Raw genomic sequence first — 17,500 nt, forward strand, 5'->3', positions numbered from 1 at the left:
TTATAGCGAAAACGTGTGGTGGGAGAATCTCTACACCGGAAGATTACCTTTGGCAGCTGAATACCGTGAACACCCATGCTAGGAACTTCCGAACGAAGGCAATTTACATGGTGCTGGGATCTTCCTAGCGCTGGGATCTTCCTTGCGCTAGGATTTTCCTAGCTCACAGCTAGGAAGATCCTAGCACTAGGGCCAAGTACGACCTCTTGCATGTAAACTGAATACAGAAAAAATATGGCGCTAGGATGATCCGCCTTCTAGGATCTTCCTGCTTCCATTTAAACAGCCCCTATATTACTGAGGAGTTTTCAAATATTGCAAAGAACCAGCCATTCGAATGCCTGTAATATCCAAAAGTTCTTGAAATGAGCCTGTAACTTTGTAACTTCTGACTGGAATACACATGTCATCGATAAATGTCCAGTGTGTGTCTTGTTTCACAGCCAATGTGAATTGATGACTTACACATCGGGTGATTCATAATATTGACCTAATACATCCAAAGTAAAAGGAAAAAAAATTGATCAATGCAATTTGAGTACGATTCCACAATTAACAAGAAGCTACAGGTAGCCTACACTTTGTTCGAAGGATGTTTAGCCGACTTCCTTTAAGTTCACAGTATTTCAGTAGGTTTTTTTCATTAGTAGATATCCAGTTTCAATTCCGTAGTCCGAAGTCCACATTCCATGAACCAATGATAGGGTTAAGTGCGATCGTGGATATTTGGTTACATTTAAAACTGTTGTTAACGGCATTGATTCCAATTAAAACCAGAAAACAGATGCTTTACAAGTCTCTACTTTTTCTTAACAATACTGGGAGAATTATAAAAAAGGCGTTCCAAACTAAATCGTCCTTTTCCAATTAAGCAAATTCCGTTAAAAAAAGGGCAAATAAGCATGTTAGACAGCACATTTCCGACAGAATACTGGGGATAGAGGGTATTCTACAATAATTGAGGAACACAAAGTTGAAAACTTGACCACTTTATTATGTTTCTAACGGAAAGTACACTTTTTTTGACATCTAAAAGGTTACAATATTTTACGGACTGCGTCTAAATGTCATCTTAAACATAGAGAACAGCTACGAAACCCTCGGAGCCCTGCATAACATTCAAATAATACAATACAAAAGCGCTATAAACCGCGGAACGCTTTTTTATTCCGTTACCAGAAGCCTGTTCGTCGTTTTGCCTAAGAAATCGAATTTTGGCTTTGTAATACCTAGTAATATCATTTGAAGTTATGTAAATTGCTGAGTCCGATTTTCGGATCCAAAATTCCACCCTTGATTTTAATGTTTGGACTTTACTTTTTCAGCCCGACACGAAGTTGATAACTTTTGATTCCGATTTTCGGAGCCAACATTCTACGTTCTCAGCCCGACACGAATGCTGTTAAATTTTGAGTCCGATTTTCGGAACCAAAATTCTACGTTTCCGCGACGATCTCAGCCCAACACACCTTTCGACAACTTTTGAGTCCGATTTTCGGACCTAAAATTCTACTTTTCTTCGTATATATCTGCCCACCACGAATATTCATACAACTTTTGAAACTGATTCCCGGACCCAAGTGAACTACCAATATTCGCATCCCTAAAATTATGCACAAATTACCTACATATCTTGTGTTACTGATTTAGTAACACTGTCTATAAACGCTTTGTGCGTAAAACATCACTGAAGCGAACTATCAGTCTAGTTGTAGTCAAAATAAAGACTAGGAAAGGCATAACGCGTAAGGGCCATCACGAGAATAAGAAAACCACTTCCAAAATCTACTTTCCTCGCCTTTGAGCGTTGCTTGTCAGGATAAGCTCTAATTTAATGCCCTTTGGGCGTGCTACACGTTTTTTTTTTTCACATTAATGCCGCGAGTAAACATGAGTTTACTTTTTTCGTTGAACTGACAAGTGTTGCACATTGACACTGAAACTTCAAAATATACTTTTTCGATTTGTCAAGCAATCAGGAGACAAAAATGTTTAAATTTGATTAGAAATCGTTATACTTTTTATAATCAACATGCAACATCGTCGCGCCTGCATTGGGAGATTATACCCTATAAAAGCCATAGAGGTTGTTAAAGAGTTTTTTCAGCATCATTGCATCAATCCTGCTGTAGACGTCTTTGAGATAAGTTGCGGTCTCTGGTCGGGTGTACTTATCCCATGTTAACGTGAAGTTGGAAAGCAAAATAACATCCTTAACGGCAGAGCTTGTTTCCACGCTACGTTTCTTCGATTCGTTCTAAAATAGTCGGGCTTCCAGCTAGACTTATAAGTTCCTTTGCAGTAGTGTATTGAAACATGGTCAACATATATAGCGGTGAACTTCCAAAAGACAGGTATTTTGTCCCAGTCGAGAAGATTGATGGCTTTAGAAAAACCTACTTCCACTGAGTCGGCTGTATGGTCCTCCACCTCCTGGATGGCTCTATTCTCTTCCCTACGGAGTGGCCCAGTGGTGATCTTAGAAAAAAAAAACAACAAAACAAAAAGAGACCGTTTTTCTTTTCAACTGAAGCGACACTGGTTAGCTAGCCCAAAACAAAAATTTGATTATATTTTTATTTGCTTTAAAGTTAATACAGATTCTTAACAAATTCCTTGTTCCGTTTCTAACACCTTGAAGTAACCCCCTTCATAGCATAACTTCCTGTTACTGTAAATCGCAGTTCACATTTAAGTCACTTTATAACGTTTATGGTTAAGTTTTTGTTTCTAAGACTCACAACTGTTCCTTGAAGCCTTCCTTCAAATTTCTTAATTAATCCATTCCTGCGTGGTTGTGCGGGTTCCTTGCAAATTCCTGGTTTTAGGGTTAGGGTTAGGGTTACCTAAAACCTTTCAAATGTTTATCCAAATCACTGTAGTGTATTTGACTACATTCACAAAATCCTAGAGGCTGTCTTTTACGTGCATTTGACTTCTTTAGTTTAAACTTAAATGGGCAGCTACCTAATGGAGAGTTAGAGTCGATGGAAGGAAACTCTTCAAATTCCACAAATTCTGGCGATATTTTCGGAATTGATCCTCTACTTTGATAAAATGCAGTTGCAACTTTTTCACTTGGCTATTCGCATTTCCTCTACAATAGAAACCTGAGGAATTTTTTTAGTAAATCAAGCAGTGTTTTGATACTTGAACCTGCTGCTCTAAACTCACTCGCTGTTAAAACTGATGTTTTCCATTTTCTTGCAATTTAAAATTCTTGGTTCTCACGTGACGTCATCAAAATAAAAAAAAAAGGGATTATCAATCCTGTTGAGCTTTTAGTTTAGTTAGTTATTAACACAGCTGAAGACTTTTCTTTTCAATTTTTTTTTAGGTTTGATAGGGTTTTTCGTCGTGTGATAAAGGAAGGTTGAATTCTGAGCTTTTGCGTGACACGATATGGATCGTTTTCACGTGACGTCATCATTTTCTAAAATCCAAAACTAAAGAGCCACGAAAGTTTTTATCCTCATCAGGCATAAGAGGCGGTAAATTTGTATCCATTTGCAATTTTAAAGCTCAATAGCGTGCTTCATTTGGAAACCAGAGCATTTTGAATTTCTGAGTTATAGCGGTGCGTGACACGAGGCGACGATCGAGTTTATTGAGAAATATATATTTATCTCATGGTTTTGAGCCTTTTTAGAATTTAAAGCATTAGGAAAAGTGCTTAGGTAAATAGGTGTTTGTTCAGTACAGACGATCACTCGCCTAGATAGCCAAAGTAAGTAACAGATGTTGACACTATTTTCCGGCCGCCATATTGGTGGGCCACAGATGTACACCAAGCGGGCGATTTGATACTGGGCTCTGTAAATTTCTGCGAAACATATCGACGAATATCTGAAGTTTGGGGAAACGCACAGGCCTAAAACTTGGAAAAGTGTCTTCTTCATTTATCTTCTACAACATCACGAATTCTTGACTTTTTCCACCGGATGGTTTTCGATTTATTTTTTATTGCGTGACAGTGAAAACGATCTATTAAAATGGCGGCAGAGAATGCTGTCACGTAGATAAAAAGCAACTCATGTGTACTCATGTGGATGTTTATGAGCCTTCAGAAGACGATTACAGGCTTTTTATAGCAAAACTCGATGACATATGTTTTTGTTAGCTTCCAGCTGCCATATTGGTGCCTCTCGGAGGGACTAAAACATCGCGTGTCTGTACAAAGCCTTACATTCAAGTTTGAGTAAAACATTTCTTCGAATATCTCCCGCACGAAACATCGCGCAGACCTGAATCTTTGTGGGGCTGTTCAAGAGACAAAAGAAAATGAAAATGAAAAGAAAATGAACTTGACTTTATTTGTTGAAAGGTTTTGATGATGGTGTGACAGTGAAAACCGCGAATAGCAAAAACTGTGCGTGATCGTGGAGACTGTAAAGTTAAATTGATGCCAAAGGGCAGATTTCAAAGTGAATAGGGGTAACTCCCGTTACAAATTTTGCTTACAAACGAGATTTATCATTCGATCGATTTTCCATTAAACTTTGCAAGGTGAAACAATCGGAAATGTGTTAAGAGAGTGGCGGCTATCGCAGCTTAAGAAATATTCCCGAGTATAAATACAATACTGTGTACATTGTACATTTATTTTAGTATTATATTTATTTATGTCAGGGACACCTGGGAGAACAGATTACTGAAGGTGCTCCCTGGTTAAATAAAGCTCATTATTATTAACTTTTCCTGTGTTTTAGCTATTCGGTCTTGTTTTTCCCTGATTGAAATCAGATAATTACCTAAGTTGATGATAGGTTGTTTCCTTTGTGTCGGAATGTCACAGTCAAAGGCCATTCTCTCCGACTGTGAACTCAGGAAAGAACTGATAGAAAAACCTGATCGACCTCAAAAATTTGACCCTTAAAAATTTGTTCGCACGTGTCTTATTATTATTATTATGAGCAAATAATTGGAAAGTGGAAAGGTATGGTAATTAAATAACTGATTCGAGCAACCTCAAAGAACGCTGGATCACCTTATTTGCTGAGAACTTGATTTCCCTAAATTCTGATTTTGTAGTGATTTTTAAAGTGAAGTCAATCCAGGTAAAGACCTACGCAGTCATCGTAGTATTGCATGGGAGACTGTTCACGCGTGTGTAAACGCACAGCGCCCCCTCACGCGCTCACGCTAGTTTTCATCGCTTACCAGTTTGCGTTGAGAATAGGAAATGAAACGGCTTATGTTATGTTCAGGCACATATCATAAGTGTTAAATCATAACTTACTCATTACGTCGTTTTTTTTTAGAGGTGAACTAATAAGTTATATCAGTATACGGTTTGTCAGGTTTGTTTTCAGATTGGACTTGAAAACTTTCCTTTTCAGTGAAAACTATGAGCTATGCAGTTAAAAGGTTTGAAACATCTAAAAGGAAATGCATTGAAAAAAATGGCGGAAAAACATTCTCATGCTAATTTGTGATGCTATTCAGTACCTTTTAGTCTCGGCGTAATTACGCTGTTACTACTGACAAGAAGGTTACGTTTAGCCCGAAGGCTGGATTGGCTCCCCACGATTAGATTAAATTTATCGGTAAAGGTAATTACGGCTTACCGTCCATATTACGTTGTTCTTCTTGGTTTAGTTCATCGCTTCAACAGTCTGAATAATTCCCGCGTACTGTTTTCTCCTCCGTCAGAATCTCTGAGTAAGGTTACATCTAGAGGTCGCCGTTCGGGCTCGAACCGTCTACATCATAACTGGGACAATGATCACGAATGGTTGGGGTCTTTGAGGTTGATGCCGGAATGAGTCAAGGCTTTCATCTGAGAAACCGATCAACGTTAAAACCCCCTCTTAGTTTCAAAGGAGTTCCTTCGATTCTGGACTTTGATGATGGAGACGTCCGCTGGACTCATCACTTGAAAACCCGATAAAACTCCAGTTTCGACGTTTTTGGTGACCTTCCATCTTTTCTGAAGTTTAGGTAGTAATTGCAAACTCGATAATTGTTTCGGAATTTATAATGATCATGAGCGAGGGTACTTTACTTGACCGTAATGGGCAGATTCTCCAATGTAAAGCCGGACGCACACAAATTATGTAGCTCAGTGTTGACAAGCTCAGTTTACGAGGAGAATTATAAACATGTTTAGTACATGTGTGGCAAAAAACTGCGAACAGAACATCCTATTTTTACATACACAGGATGGGACACGTAGCATACGCAGAGATGAAAGTCGTTACTTGGGCGAAGCAATTCAGAATACAAATTAAGCGTGACCTCCAGACATTGCGCGGACTAAATTAAACAGTCGTGGCCTATTAATTTTGAATTTGACATGGTAGCTCTCGTGACCTCATGTTCATCAAATCGACAGATGTATGCATGTACTGTAGTATATCGTGGGCGTGAAATCGAAAAAAAAAAAAAAAGAAACATAAAAATGATATGTGGTGTTAAATGCTAAAAATGTGGAAGACGTTCAACACTCTAGCGATCTGGAGAAGCACACAGCTTGGTCTGTTTATGATCACATCTGACGAATGACGAAATCAAGATCGGCTTATGTGAACACGACCCGTCAGGTAGTCGTTCGTGACCTTATCTCAGTGCCTTATTGAGTTTCATCATCTCGCACGCACATTAATCTTTTCACTTGTTAGTAACTGCAGCGTCGTATAGACTACACTACAGAGCATTACAGACTGCACGAAAGAAAACAGGCACCGAACAAGTCATCGTCTAAAGCAAATACAAGAGGGGACAAACTTATGGTCAATCAAGATTCAAGACAATGAAGCCTTCATTTTTTAGAACGGCCCGACTTGCATATTACAGAAAGACATATTCGGTGGTGAGGAACGTTCCCGTCTTTGAAAACAAAGTTAACCACAAAAAGTTCAAGCAGTGGAGGTATGCTTTTCTTTCTGTTTACAGTTAAGTGTTATTTAGACTTAACTGCGATTTCTTGTTTATACTTTGAAGCCGTAGGTACGCTACCCTGGATGCCAGAGGTGTTTTCTCTCCTAGAGCGACCTCTGGCAGCCAGGGTATAGGTACGCGCCCAAATAATTTTGTAACCGCCTCGTATGTAAAATAAAATCCTCAAACATAACAGTCATTGCTTCCCACCAGCGTTTACCGGAGTAGGACTAAGCATTCTGCCTATATTACAAAACGGCACTGCATATAATACACTGTAACATATTATGTTAATAATGCAGAAAAATATCAGTTTGTCTTGTATTTTTTCTTTCTTCAAATTGACTGTAAACTTTGGAGATAATTATGATGTAATAGCACACGAAGGTATTCCAGTCCTCCAAATATAAGGCGCCGAATATCGGATTTGTCGAAAGCAAAGACCCAAAAAACGACGACCGAAGACCCACTGGTCTACAACCTTTTTTGTTTTATCAAAATGTCATCTGAGAGCGCGACAAACATCTCAGTTGGTACAACACGTGTCAAATTGTGTAACGATAGATCTAGAATACACGTGAAAGGTAGGGATATTAAAACATGACATTTCGGCAACGACATATCATCATTGTCAAAAGTAAAAGTATTTGATAATGGTGAGAGTTGCCGAATACTTTTTACCCTCAAATTGTGTAACGCAGCCAAATTCCATGAGTGTCGAAGTGACGAAGTGAGTGAGGAGTTCAGTACATTTCCTCGTCACCAATTCTTGGTTTTCACGTGACGTCATCAACATTAAAAAATAAGGAATTATCAATCTTTTTGAAATTTAAGTTTAGTTAGTTAGTTATTAGAACAGCTGAAGACTTATCTTTTTACAAATTTTCAGTTTGATAGGGTTTTTCGTCCTTTGAAAAAGCAAAGTAGAATTTCCAAGCTTTTGCGTGACACGATATTAAAATCACGTAGGTTTACGGGGCCGATTACATGAGCCGGCTGGCCCGGTTAGGAGGGCTGGCTCGTTTAGCCGAGATCCCGGCACGTCTGAGAAACACATCAAACAAGACGAACGTCTCACCACGTAGATATTTATGAGTCCTCAGAAGACGACCGCAGGCTTTTTATATCAAAACTGGATGACATGTGTTTTTGTTTGCTCCGTAGAGGGACACAAACATGGTGCCTCCATACAAAGCCTTGTAAAATCTCCCGCACGAAACATCGCACAGCCCTGAATCTTTGAGAAACTGCTTGAATATTCATCTCCTTTAGTCTCTTTGATTCTTGACTTTATTTGTTGAATGGTTTTGATGATGGTGTGACAGTGAAAACCAGCAATATTACATTTGCTTATTGAGCAAATGTAAGTAAGATGACTTCCATTCCCGGCTTCAATTATCATGCTGTGTCATCCTGTGACTGTACCTATCGCTTGATGGGCACTTGATCCGCTTAGCGCGGTCAACTGTGTGTGACATGCAAAGCTACATGTGAAATCTTCTACAATCAAATATAGCACGTGCAATGACCCCAGGAAAATTTGTAGTTCAATATATATTGGCCTGACAATTTTGATATATGTCAAAAATGTCATACACCAAACTACACTTTTGTCTCATGCCAAAAACAAATAAAATCCTCGGTATTTTGTATCAGATCACGTTTACATTTCAAAGGCTTGTACTTTGTGGATTGGATGTCTGAGAAAGCTGTCGCATACATGTAGGTCAAAGGATGACTTTTAATGTGCCGGAGTTAGAATAATAACTTTTGTTCTAATAACACAGCTCAGATGTTTCTGCTACTTTAAGGCCGGTGCCTACGAATTCAATAGTATTCAATATGATTATAAAGGAAATGTAGATCTTAACAAGTGTTATTGAAATCCAGAAAGAAAATACGGGATAATCTCGCATTTTCAAAGATAATTATTGATGAATAATATCTGTAAAAAGCTATAAATTACAAAGCAATGTACGGCGTTCTTTCTCAAATGGAAGCTTAATTATCTCTGAAAAATGCACTGTTACCCACAAGCTTCTTTTTGGATACCAAAAGTACTTACTAAGATTTACTTTCTCCGGATAGTTTTAAAGCGCGTAAAAATATCACTGTATTAGTAAGCATCACCGATAGTAAACCAGAGTATCTCGAGATGCGCAGAACGTGTGCGCAATAACAATAGGGGGCACAGTCATTAATTAATGAAGTTCACACTGGTGTACTTAAGGTAACCCTAGAGACACCTGCATGACCTTTCACTATAACAAAAACAACAACAACAACAACAGTCAGGAACCCATGGGCTCCTGCAACAATTTATTGGTAGTTCCATATATAGATGGCATATAACTAACATAATAACAATAATACGAAAATCAAACTACTGTAGTAAGCCATTTGAATCAAGTTATTTAACAAAATAAGCAATCAATAAAAATACTTTTAAATGTTATCCGAGGTACAGAATCGCTCATATTTAAAACTCGGTTCTGTTAAAAAAAAAAAAAGGTCCGCAATGCGTACATGTGGTGGATTAAGTGTGAATAATTTAAAATCAATTATCAAAATTTGTTTTGAATTTTATGAGGGCCGTAGCTAGTAACAGGCAAACCAAAGCACTTGCCTCAATCGTTATTTTTCGTTTTTGTTGTCTTCTGGCGTCATAAACCACATTCTACCATGATGATGATGATGATGATGATAATAATATTAATGATAGAGTTAGTGTTCTTGGGCATACATATGTTTTGGGCCCTTCTCAGAGCTCATTTTAACCTTCACCTAGCGACTCGGCTAAAATGAGTCTCAGTCGAGCCCAAAACATACTTGTGAGCTTAAGCACGGGCGTTTTTTAGAGGCTGACGGCAAGCGGAAGTGAGCTGTTTTCCTTTTTTCTTGTCTTCAGTAGAGATGATAAGTATAAAAATGTGGGAGACACCACTGTCCTGGCATGCGAAATGTTCTCTTCCGGTTGCCGTCTGCGTCTCAAAAACGCGTGTGCTTACGCTCCCTATGATGCCCGCCCTCAATTATAAACTCTTAATTCTTTTATGTCATTATTATTGATTTATTATATATTATAAACATTCACAACGGTAGCTAATAAAAAACAGGCCAGTGTGCAAGTAAAAACATTGGATATATACATATTTATTGAGGGACCTCTATTTTTTTTCTTCCGTAGATAACTTGAGTCTTGCCAGCTGCGATTCTGCTTTTGTGGTTGGCCACTGGTTGGCCACTTCATGGGCAGTGTCTTCTGGATTGTCAAGAGGGTTAGCGAATTTTCAGAACGGAGAATCCAGGGATAACCTGGTCATCTGCGAGCGCCGTGGCACCGTTCCCGGAGGCAAGGCCACTGAAGCTTTCGAGTGGCTGATTAATCATTTTTGTGACAAGGAGGATCTTGTTTTATGCCTTAACACATTAACTGCATTAAAAGCGGCAATCAAAAATGGCAGATATTGTGTTGTCAGTGATAGAGCAAACTTTGAATGCATAAATTTTCTATAGCCGAAGAAACAAAGGAATTCGTAAGGAGCGTATCAGTTGCAAGTTGTTAAAGAGAGAGGACATTCAACTCTTTGTGTCAGTTGAACTCTCTGTGGAATGCTTGAGTTATATCATCTTTATTATTATGTTATTTTTCATTTTTAAGGTTATAGATTCGTAATTGAATCTTTTGTATGCAGAATAAAACAACGAATTCATAATAAATTTAAGGGATTAAACGGCTCTATGCACGGTTGTGTTGAAATTTAACTGACACTGCCAATTAACCAAGCTTCAAAGTTGCCATTTTCTGCACCTATGGCATTGTATCAATTGCAATCCCATGTCGTTCAAAACAATTTCTCGACAATTCGGGAGAATTTAACGCCATCAACTGTAAGCCAAGTCAAACATAATGTTTTGGCCCCAAAAACGGATTCCAACTAGACTAAGTGTTATCCGTTCGTAAAATGGGCATTTCACGTGAATAGAAATCGGAATTAAGATAGCTCTGAGAATAGGACTCAAAACTTTGCATCGTCGTCCACAATTCACGATAGACTGAAAGTTATCCTTATCAGAAAAAAAGTAAGTATTTTGGGTCGAAAAATCGGGCTCAAAAAATAAGCATCGTCGGTCACAATAAAATAGGGTAGATTGTAACAAAAAAATTTGGGTCCGAAAATCGGACTACAAATAATTAATATCCGTGCTCGTCCGCAACCCATAAATGATGGACTGAAAGAAAAATTTTGGTTCCGAAAATCGGACAAAAAAATATCCATTGTTGGCCACAATGAAAACAAGGTGCCTCATAGTAATAGTCTTAATTAGAAAAAAAAAGTAAGAATTTTGGGTCCAGAAATCGGACTTAAGTCAAACTGATTTTATCTGAGAAAAAAAAGTGAAACTGTAATACATCCTGCGGAATTCATTTAAAGTCCGCGTAAAATTGACCAAGGAGAGCGAGTTTGATTTTTAGGTGAAATCATTCCGACAGAATATAGTCAATAACTTGCATTTTAAAAAAGAGTGAGCTCAAAAACATAACATATCGCCATTTTTAGCGGAATTTTCCTAAAATGGAAAAGGACGATTTAGTTTGGAACGCCTTAAAATTACGATATGTTAGAGTCATACGATAACCGGATATTCAACTGCGTGCACCGAAAAAACAAAAACCGTTTCCGGTCACGCACACAATTGTTCAAAACTTATTTCCCCACATATCTATTATGTAATCTTCCGTGGTTTAGTGGTCATTGCGGTTGCCTCTGAAGGTAGAGACACCGAGTGCAAAACCCACTTGTGTTGCCTTTTACGAGACTAAGAAATCTTACGCATGCGCAGCCAAACCCGAAAAAAAAGAAGGTAACGAAAAGGTCTAAAGTCCAAAAACGGACTCGAATCCTGGAAGTGTATGCTCCAGAAATATCTCCAGAATTCTCGTGGCAAGTATCAGTAAACTGATCTACTGGCTTTTGGTAAAGCAGCCCCAGAAATGCAATTTTCAAATAACTTGTTTTCAAGAAAAATTTAAGAAACGAGGTCTTAAGTCATCTGTCATATTGTTGCACCATTAGTATTCAATGTAAATATGCATATGTTATGGCATACAGCTCAGCACACAATAGTAGCCAACGAAATGCAGCGTTCTCTTCAGTAAGCCCAAACGGGTTCTCGAACGGCCATGCCAAGCAGTAATTCATGAAATGTCTTCCATAATAAGGACCAGGGTTTGTCTCACGTAACATAACCATGCATACCTAAAAACACATATCCATCGACACTCATCCGAGAATTCCGCACTAACACCTTGAGCGTCTGCTCGAATGGACAGCCATACCTTGTACGTGGCGCTGCGCTACGTCACTGGTAAGTTAAAGCCAATGAAATCACACAACATAACCGACGCATCCCAAGGGAGTCAATAGAATCGATTGATACTGTGAGAAAGTCCTATGCGAATTCCATTTGTAACACCCATGCAAACGCAGCTGATTTTATGCCGAGGTTGCGCACGCATTCGACGGAAATGGTGATTAGTTTACGGAATGTTAAGGGCAGGGAAAAAGATAAAATACTGTAGTGTGGGTCACTCAGTCTGATAGAAATGAGGACGGAAACTCTCTGAACTATGAGAAGCCTGTCAAGGAATATTAACCTGTGCACAATACATCGAAGGATGAAGTCTACAAATACCTATTTTACCTTCAAATGCCACTGCATAACATTTCATATTCCGTTTTCTTTACATGTGAACCTAGGAAGTTACCGCTACCAGCTTTAAAATAACTGGTTCCTGGTTAACCCAGTTTATTACTACGACTCACCAGTGCCAAGATTGCTTACATTACTTTAACTGAGTGGAGAGCAATTTGGTCTGAAATCACAAGTATGATTTCAGACCAAAATTGCACGACACGAAGTTCAATTACCCCTTTATTACATCCATTTAGAAATCATACAATCATTATTTATAGGTAAAATACAGGATTATAGTCATTACCAACATTTTACTGATCCAGTTGGGAACAAAAGTTGCAAAATTCGCCACACAATGGTTTTCTTTGTCTTTCATTTTCCTGCAATTTGATCGGTTACCTTAAGCAAATCTTGAAATCTGATTGGCTGTTTTGTTTCATTTTTCCTTTCTCATAGGCTGGCGAAATGGTGCGATTTAGAGCAAAAAATAGTGCGATATGGGAATAAGTTGCACTGCTGAGAGCCAATCAGATTGCAAAGATTACCAGTGATTTCTAAATGGATGTAAGAAATACATCTTATTCGATGGTTTAACATATAATACGAGCGGATGTTTTGCGAGTTGCGTAGTATTTTTCCGAGCCCCGCAGGGGCGAGGAAAAATAAGAGCAACGAGCAAAATGTCCGTGAGTGTAATATGTTAAACCATTGAATAAGAGATTTATTATTCCAGTACAAAAAAGGTGTTATTTTGCTTCAATTTTATTTGGTAAGGGTGTTTAAGAAAATATATGCATCGTCTGTTCTTCAGGGTGCGTGGGAATGATGTAAATATGACAAAAAGCCAGCCAAAGATCTTTATTTGATGGAATAAACAAAATGACGAGTGACAAGCGATGACAAGCTAAATTCTCAGGCTTTGCATGTTGTTGAAAACAACTTCTTTCATCGAAAAACTCCCGTTCCGTCCGTATTTGCTTTGTTCTAAACCTGTCAAATCGAGACACTACAGTATATTACCGTCTCATATTTTGCGCGTTCTCTTGACCAAATATGGTAAAATGGCGTAATAGTGGAATAATAAAGAGCAGATACCATTCTGAAAAAACAATTTTAATATAAGGTAAGCATGTCCAAAAAGTTCAAATCTTTAAACAATATGACATTGAGAAGACGACAAGTTATTGACTGACGAGACATGTAGCAAACAAAACGGACTGGATCTCAAAGTAATCCTTCCGTGAGGGAGATATTAATTTCCTGTTAAGTGTTCTCCTGTCAATACTTGCAGTCTTTTGTATTTGCTGAACTGTTAAAGGTAAAGAATATTTTAACTGAGGAAGAGACATACTACTCACCTGTGAACAGACTAAGGCCAAAGCTTTGAAACACTGACAAATAATAATGAAATTCAAGTTGTTTCAGTATTTTCAGGAATTCTGCATCTTAATTTAGTGAAGATATAGACTTTTCACAAGCGTAGGATCGTCGAGGAGCTAATGATCCAACAATTCCGCCCCAGTTTGAACAAACAAGTCATTTCCTTGTGTCTCCAAACTTTTCCCTTTGGGAATTACATAAGATATAAATGTGTGCGCGGACGGTCAGCCATTTTAACCCTGATGATGGCAAACAGCCGAAAACGTTTGGTTTGAATATTTTAATTTTTTAACTTTTAGCCTTGTATATAGAACATAAACAATTTTGATACAGGATCAACGTGTCCTAAAACTTCAAATCTTTAGACACTATGACATTGAGAAGACGAGAAGTTATTGGCTGACTATACAAACAAAACTGACTGCTTTTAATAATTGTGGTGAATATTTATTGGATTGATCAAGACCATTTTTAAGAGAAGCCCCGCTACGATGACCGATGAACTGAGTTCTCGCAGTCTCTTTTTAACCGTTGTGGAGGTTTTCTCGATATTAACGTTAAACGTTTTTTCGCTAACAGGAAACACGTTAGTCTGCATCGCAGTTTTCAAGAACGTTCGACTTCGGTCAGTTACTAACTTGTACATCGTTGCTCTAGCAGTGAGCGATCTGTTGTCCGCCATTTTCGTAATGCCTTTCGTTTGTGGTGTGCTTGTAGCAAGTAAATGGGTTTTCGGTGACGTGGTTTGCGGATTTCACGCTTTCTTCAGCTTGTTTGTAATATACGTTTCCCCCGTAACGATGGGCATGACGGCCGTGAATCGGTATGTGAGAATGTGCAAGCCAGGCGAGATATACAGGAGATGGTTTACCAAGAGGAAGTCTATTGCTTTCCTCACGTGTGTGTGGATCGTTGTTGCTTGCTACGTTGCCGTTCCGCTGTTTGCAGGTTTTCAAAGGCACCATTTCATTCCAGGTTATGCACAGTGTTCCCTTGAACATCACAGCTATGCTGGGAAAATGATTCATTACTGCATTGTCCTCGTTCTCTTCTTTCTGACACCTCTGATAACAACTGTTTTCTGTTACCGAAAAGTCTCGAAGGTGATACACCAGCACAACGAAAATACTTCAACTAATATTCAGCAAGGCGTTAACAATGGTATCAGCAGGCACGAAATTAAAATCAGTAAATCCCTCTTTGCAGTCGTGTTTGCCTTCATGATATGTTGGGCACCGCTTTGGATAATTGTAATTTTACGGCGTTTCTTCCTCGTGGACAAAATGCCTCGAAATGTCGAACTCCTGTGTATGTTTCTCCTCTCTTTCTCGAACGCAATAAACCCTTTCGTGTATGCAGGAATGAATTCCGCTTTCAGACGAGAATTTCGCGAGCTACTCCTCTGCAAGAGAAGGGGCAAACACAGAAGAGGTGTACCGGAACAACAACGTATCAGATAAGGCTCAAGTTGGAGAGGCAACAGCACTTTAGACATCTAACATATTTTCGAGAGTGGATTTACGATAATTATATAATATCACCCAGCGTTGAATATTTTTGTATTTAAGGCAGACCCGAGGGCGCAGTGCAATGCCCAAGGGACATAGAACGCAAAAAGATGATCACATTAAATGCCTCAACTGAGGGAGTATCCCCTAAACGGGGCCGGCTCGCCAAACTCCCCAGGGAGTCAAACCCTGCCTCACGGAAAAGCCACGTAGCCAAAAACCAGTCCAGGTGAATCCAAGTTAAAAAACTGCAAGATCCGTCCGAAAAACAAGCGTCAAAGTGATCCAAGGCAGAAAGGCTCTTTTGTGGCCGCGAGAGGATTGGGGCCCGACTCGGGGCTACAAAAGAAGCCTGTTCGCAGGGTAGATAATGGTGTAACAGCACAGGGAGCTCTCATATGTAACTAGATACCCAAACTAATGCATGTAGGTGATCCCCTTTGCTGAAATTTAACCCTGGGAACAGTACTTAGTTTTGTAAGTACTGTGACTACGAAGCGTGTTGTTGGTACTTTTATTCCAGGTAACGTTATCAGTGGCGTCGTCAGTTTTAATATTGTAAGTAGTGTGTACTGTAAATAGTATTGCAAATTAAGTAAAAAAAAAATTAAACGAAACCTGTAAAAATAGTCTACTATTTCTCCAATAAACATAAGATTACTCTTTAACAAATCCTTTATAAATAGCTGTGCCATGTGTTGAAAGTTCCTAGCACAGGTGACAGGGTCTTTTTGAATAAAGTCTGCTTTTTGCTGCCATGTCATATATATTGTTAATCTCATCATCAGTTAGCTCTTTTTTTCTCTACAAGTCTAGCAAGGATATTCAAAAGATGTGAAAACCTCGTTTCTGCTGCAGAAAATGAGCAGAGCCATGTGGGATTACCTTTTCGCATTTTTCAAAATATAGTGGTGATCCTCTCAAATTTCTCAATACTCTAAACCGTTCATCAAGATGTATTTTGAGGAGAAAAAGATGCGCTATTTTGAATTTGTTTGATTTGATTTTCACCTAATAAAAGATCTTCGGTACTGATTGTGCAATTTTCTTATCTCGACTTCTTAATTCCTACTTACACAATGTGCTGAAACAAACTGGTATTTTTTCTATCATTGCTATCAGGTCTGGTTTTACCACAGACAATTGTTGGGAATGCCAACAATTCAGAGTCTTTGTCCATAAATATACCTAATGGTCTATTACCCTCTCCTGGCGCAAGGCTAGATACCTTCCCTAAATTTCAGTGATATCTGGTTGTTGCAGTAAGGTATCTGTGATACTAGACGGTCGTTCTTCTACTTCGCACCACTTACCATCACTGTTGTCTGAGTGTGTCATTATTGTCGTTAAGAGTGTGTTGCAATCTCATCAATACGTCTATCGACAGATACTTGTGCATTTTGAATGTTTTCAGCGAAAGTTTGAATGTAAATGAGGAACACGGCTACTTGCGGGAGTAATTTTGCGAACATTTACCACTATATTAGCTACTGTTACACTTGAGAGACAGATGATCTGTACCATAACTGATCACAGCAATTGCATATATATTCAATGTCTCCTGATATCAATAGTTTTTCTCTTGATACTCACAACTCTTGTTTTGTTGATTCAATTTTGTTGAACGCTTAGTAACAGATTGATCTTGAATACACAATACCACTGGCAAGTCTATTTTATGTTTAGCGGTCCTTCGGGTAATAAGACAAAAACGACAATTAGAGTCTCCTACTTTCGAAGATTTGTTACGTCTGAGTTGTGGTCTAGGTCTAGACATTGTTACTGCAACATATTTTCCTAAAGCAAGAGATAGACATTTTCTCAACAAAGGCGAGCTCGGTACGTTCTTCTTTAAATAATGCACCATACACTTTCTAATTACCTTGTCTTAAGGAAACAAGCTCGACGTTTTCTTGTCCCGGAGAGCATGTTTATATTTGCTCTATCGGAGATAGAGATATAGCTAGATCATCTATCTGGAGATAGAGCATCTATCTGGAGATCAGTACGGATTCCTCATTAGTTTTCCTTTC

At 38.6% G+C, this 17,500-nt stretch overlaps 1 protein-coding gene and 1 long non-coding RNA gene across 2 annotated transcripts; one reads left to right on the forward strand and one right to left on the reverse strand.

Annotated features, from left to right (window-relative positions):
- Positions 1-973: 973 nt before the first annotated feature.
- Positions 974-6,257, reverse strand: LOC138060183 (uncharacterized). Its single transcript, XR_011134307.1, has 2 exons — positions 5,568-6,257; positions 974-2,478 (listed from the first exon to the last, which is right to left on the reverse strand). It is a non-coding gene; the product is annotated as an uncharacterized lncRNA (long non-coding RNA).
- An 8,193-nt stretch (positions 6,258-14,450) lies between these two features.
- Positions 14,451-16,077, forward strand: LOC138060727 (melatonin receptor type 1C-like). The gene has a single exon (XM_068906585.1). The coding sequence runs from the start codon at positions 14,451-14,453 to the stop codon at positions 15,417-15,419; it is 969 nt and encodes a 322-aa protein (XP_068762686.1). The 3' UTR covers positions 15,420-16,077.
- The last annotated feature ends 1,423 nt before the right edge of the window (positions 16,078-17,500 follow it).

This window comes from Montipora capricornis, chromosome 8, assembly GCF_036669925.1.
Source record: "Montipora capricornis isolate CH-2021 chromosome 8, ASM3666992v2, whole genome shotgun sequence".
Classification (NCBI taxonomy): Eukaryota; Metazoa; Cnidaria; class Anthozoa; order Scleractinia; family Acroporidae; genus Montipora; species Montipora capricornis.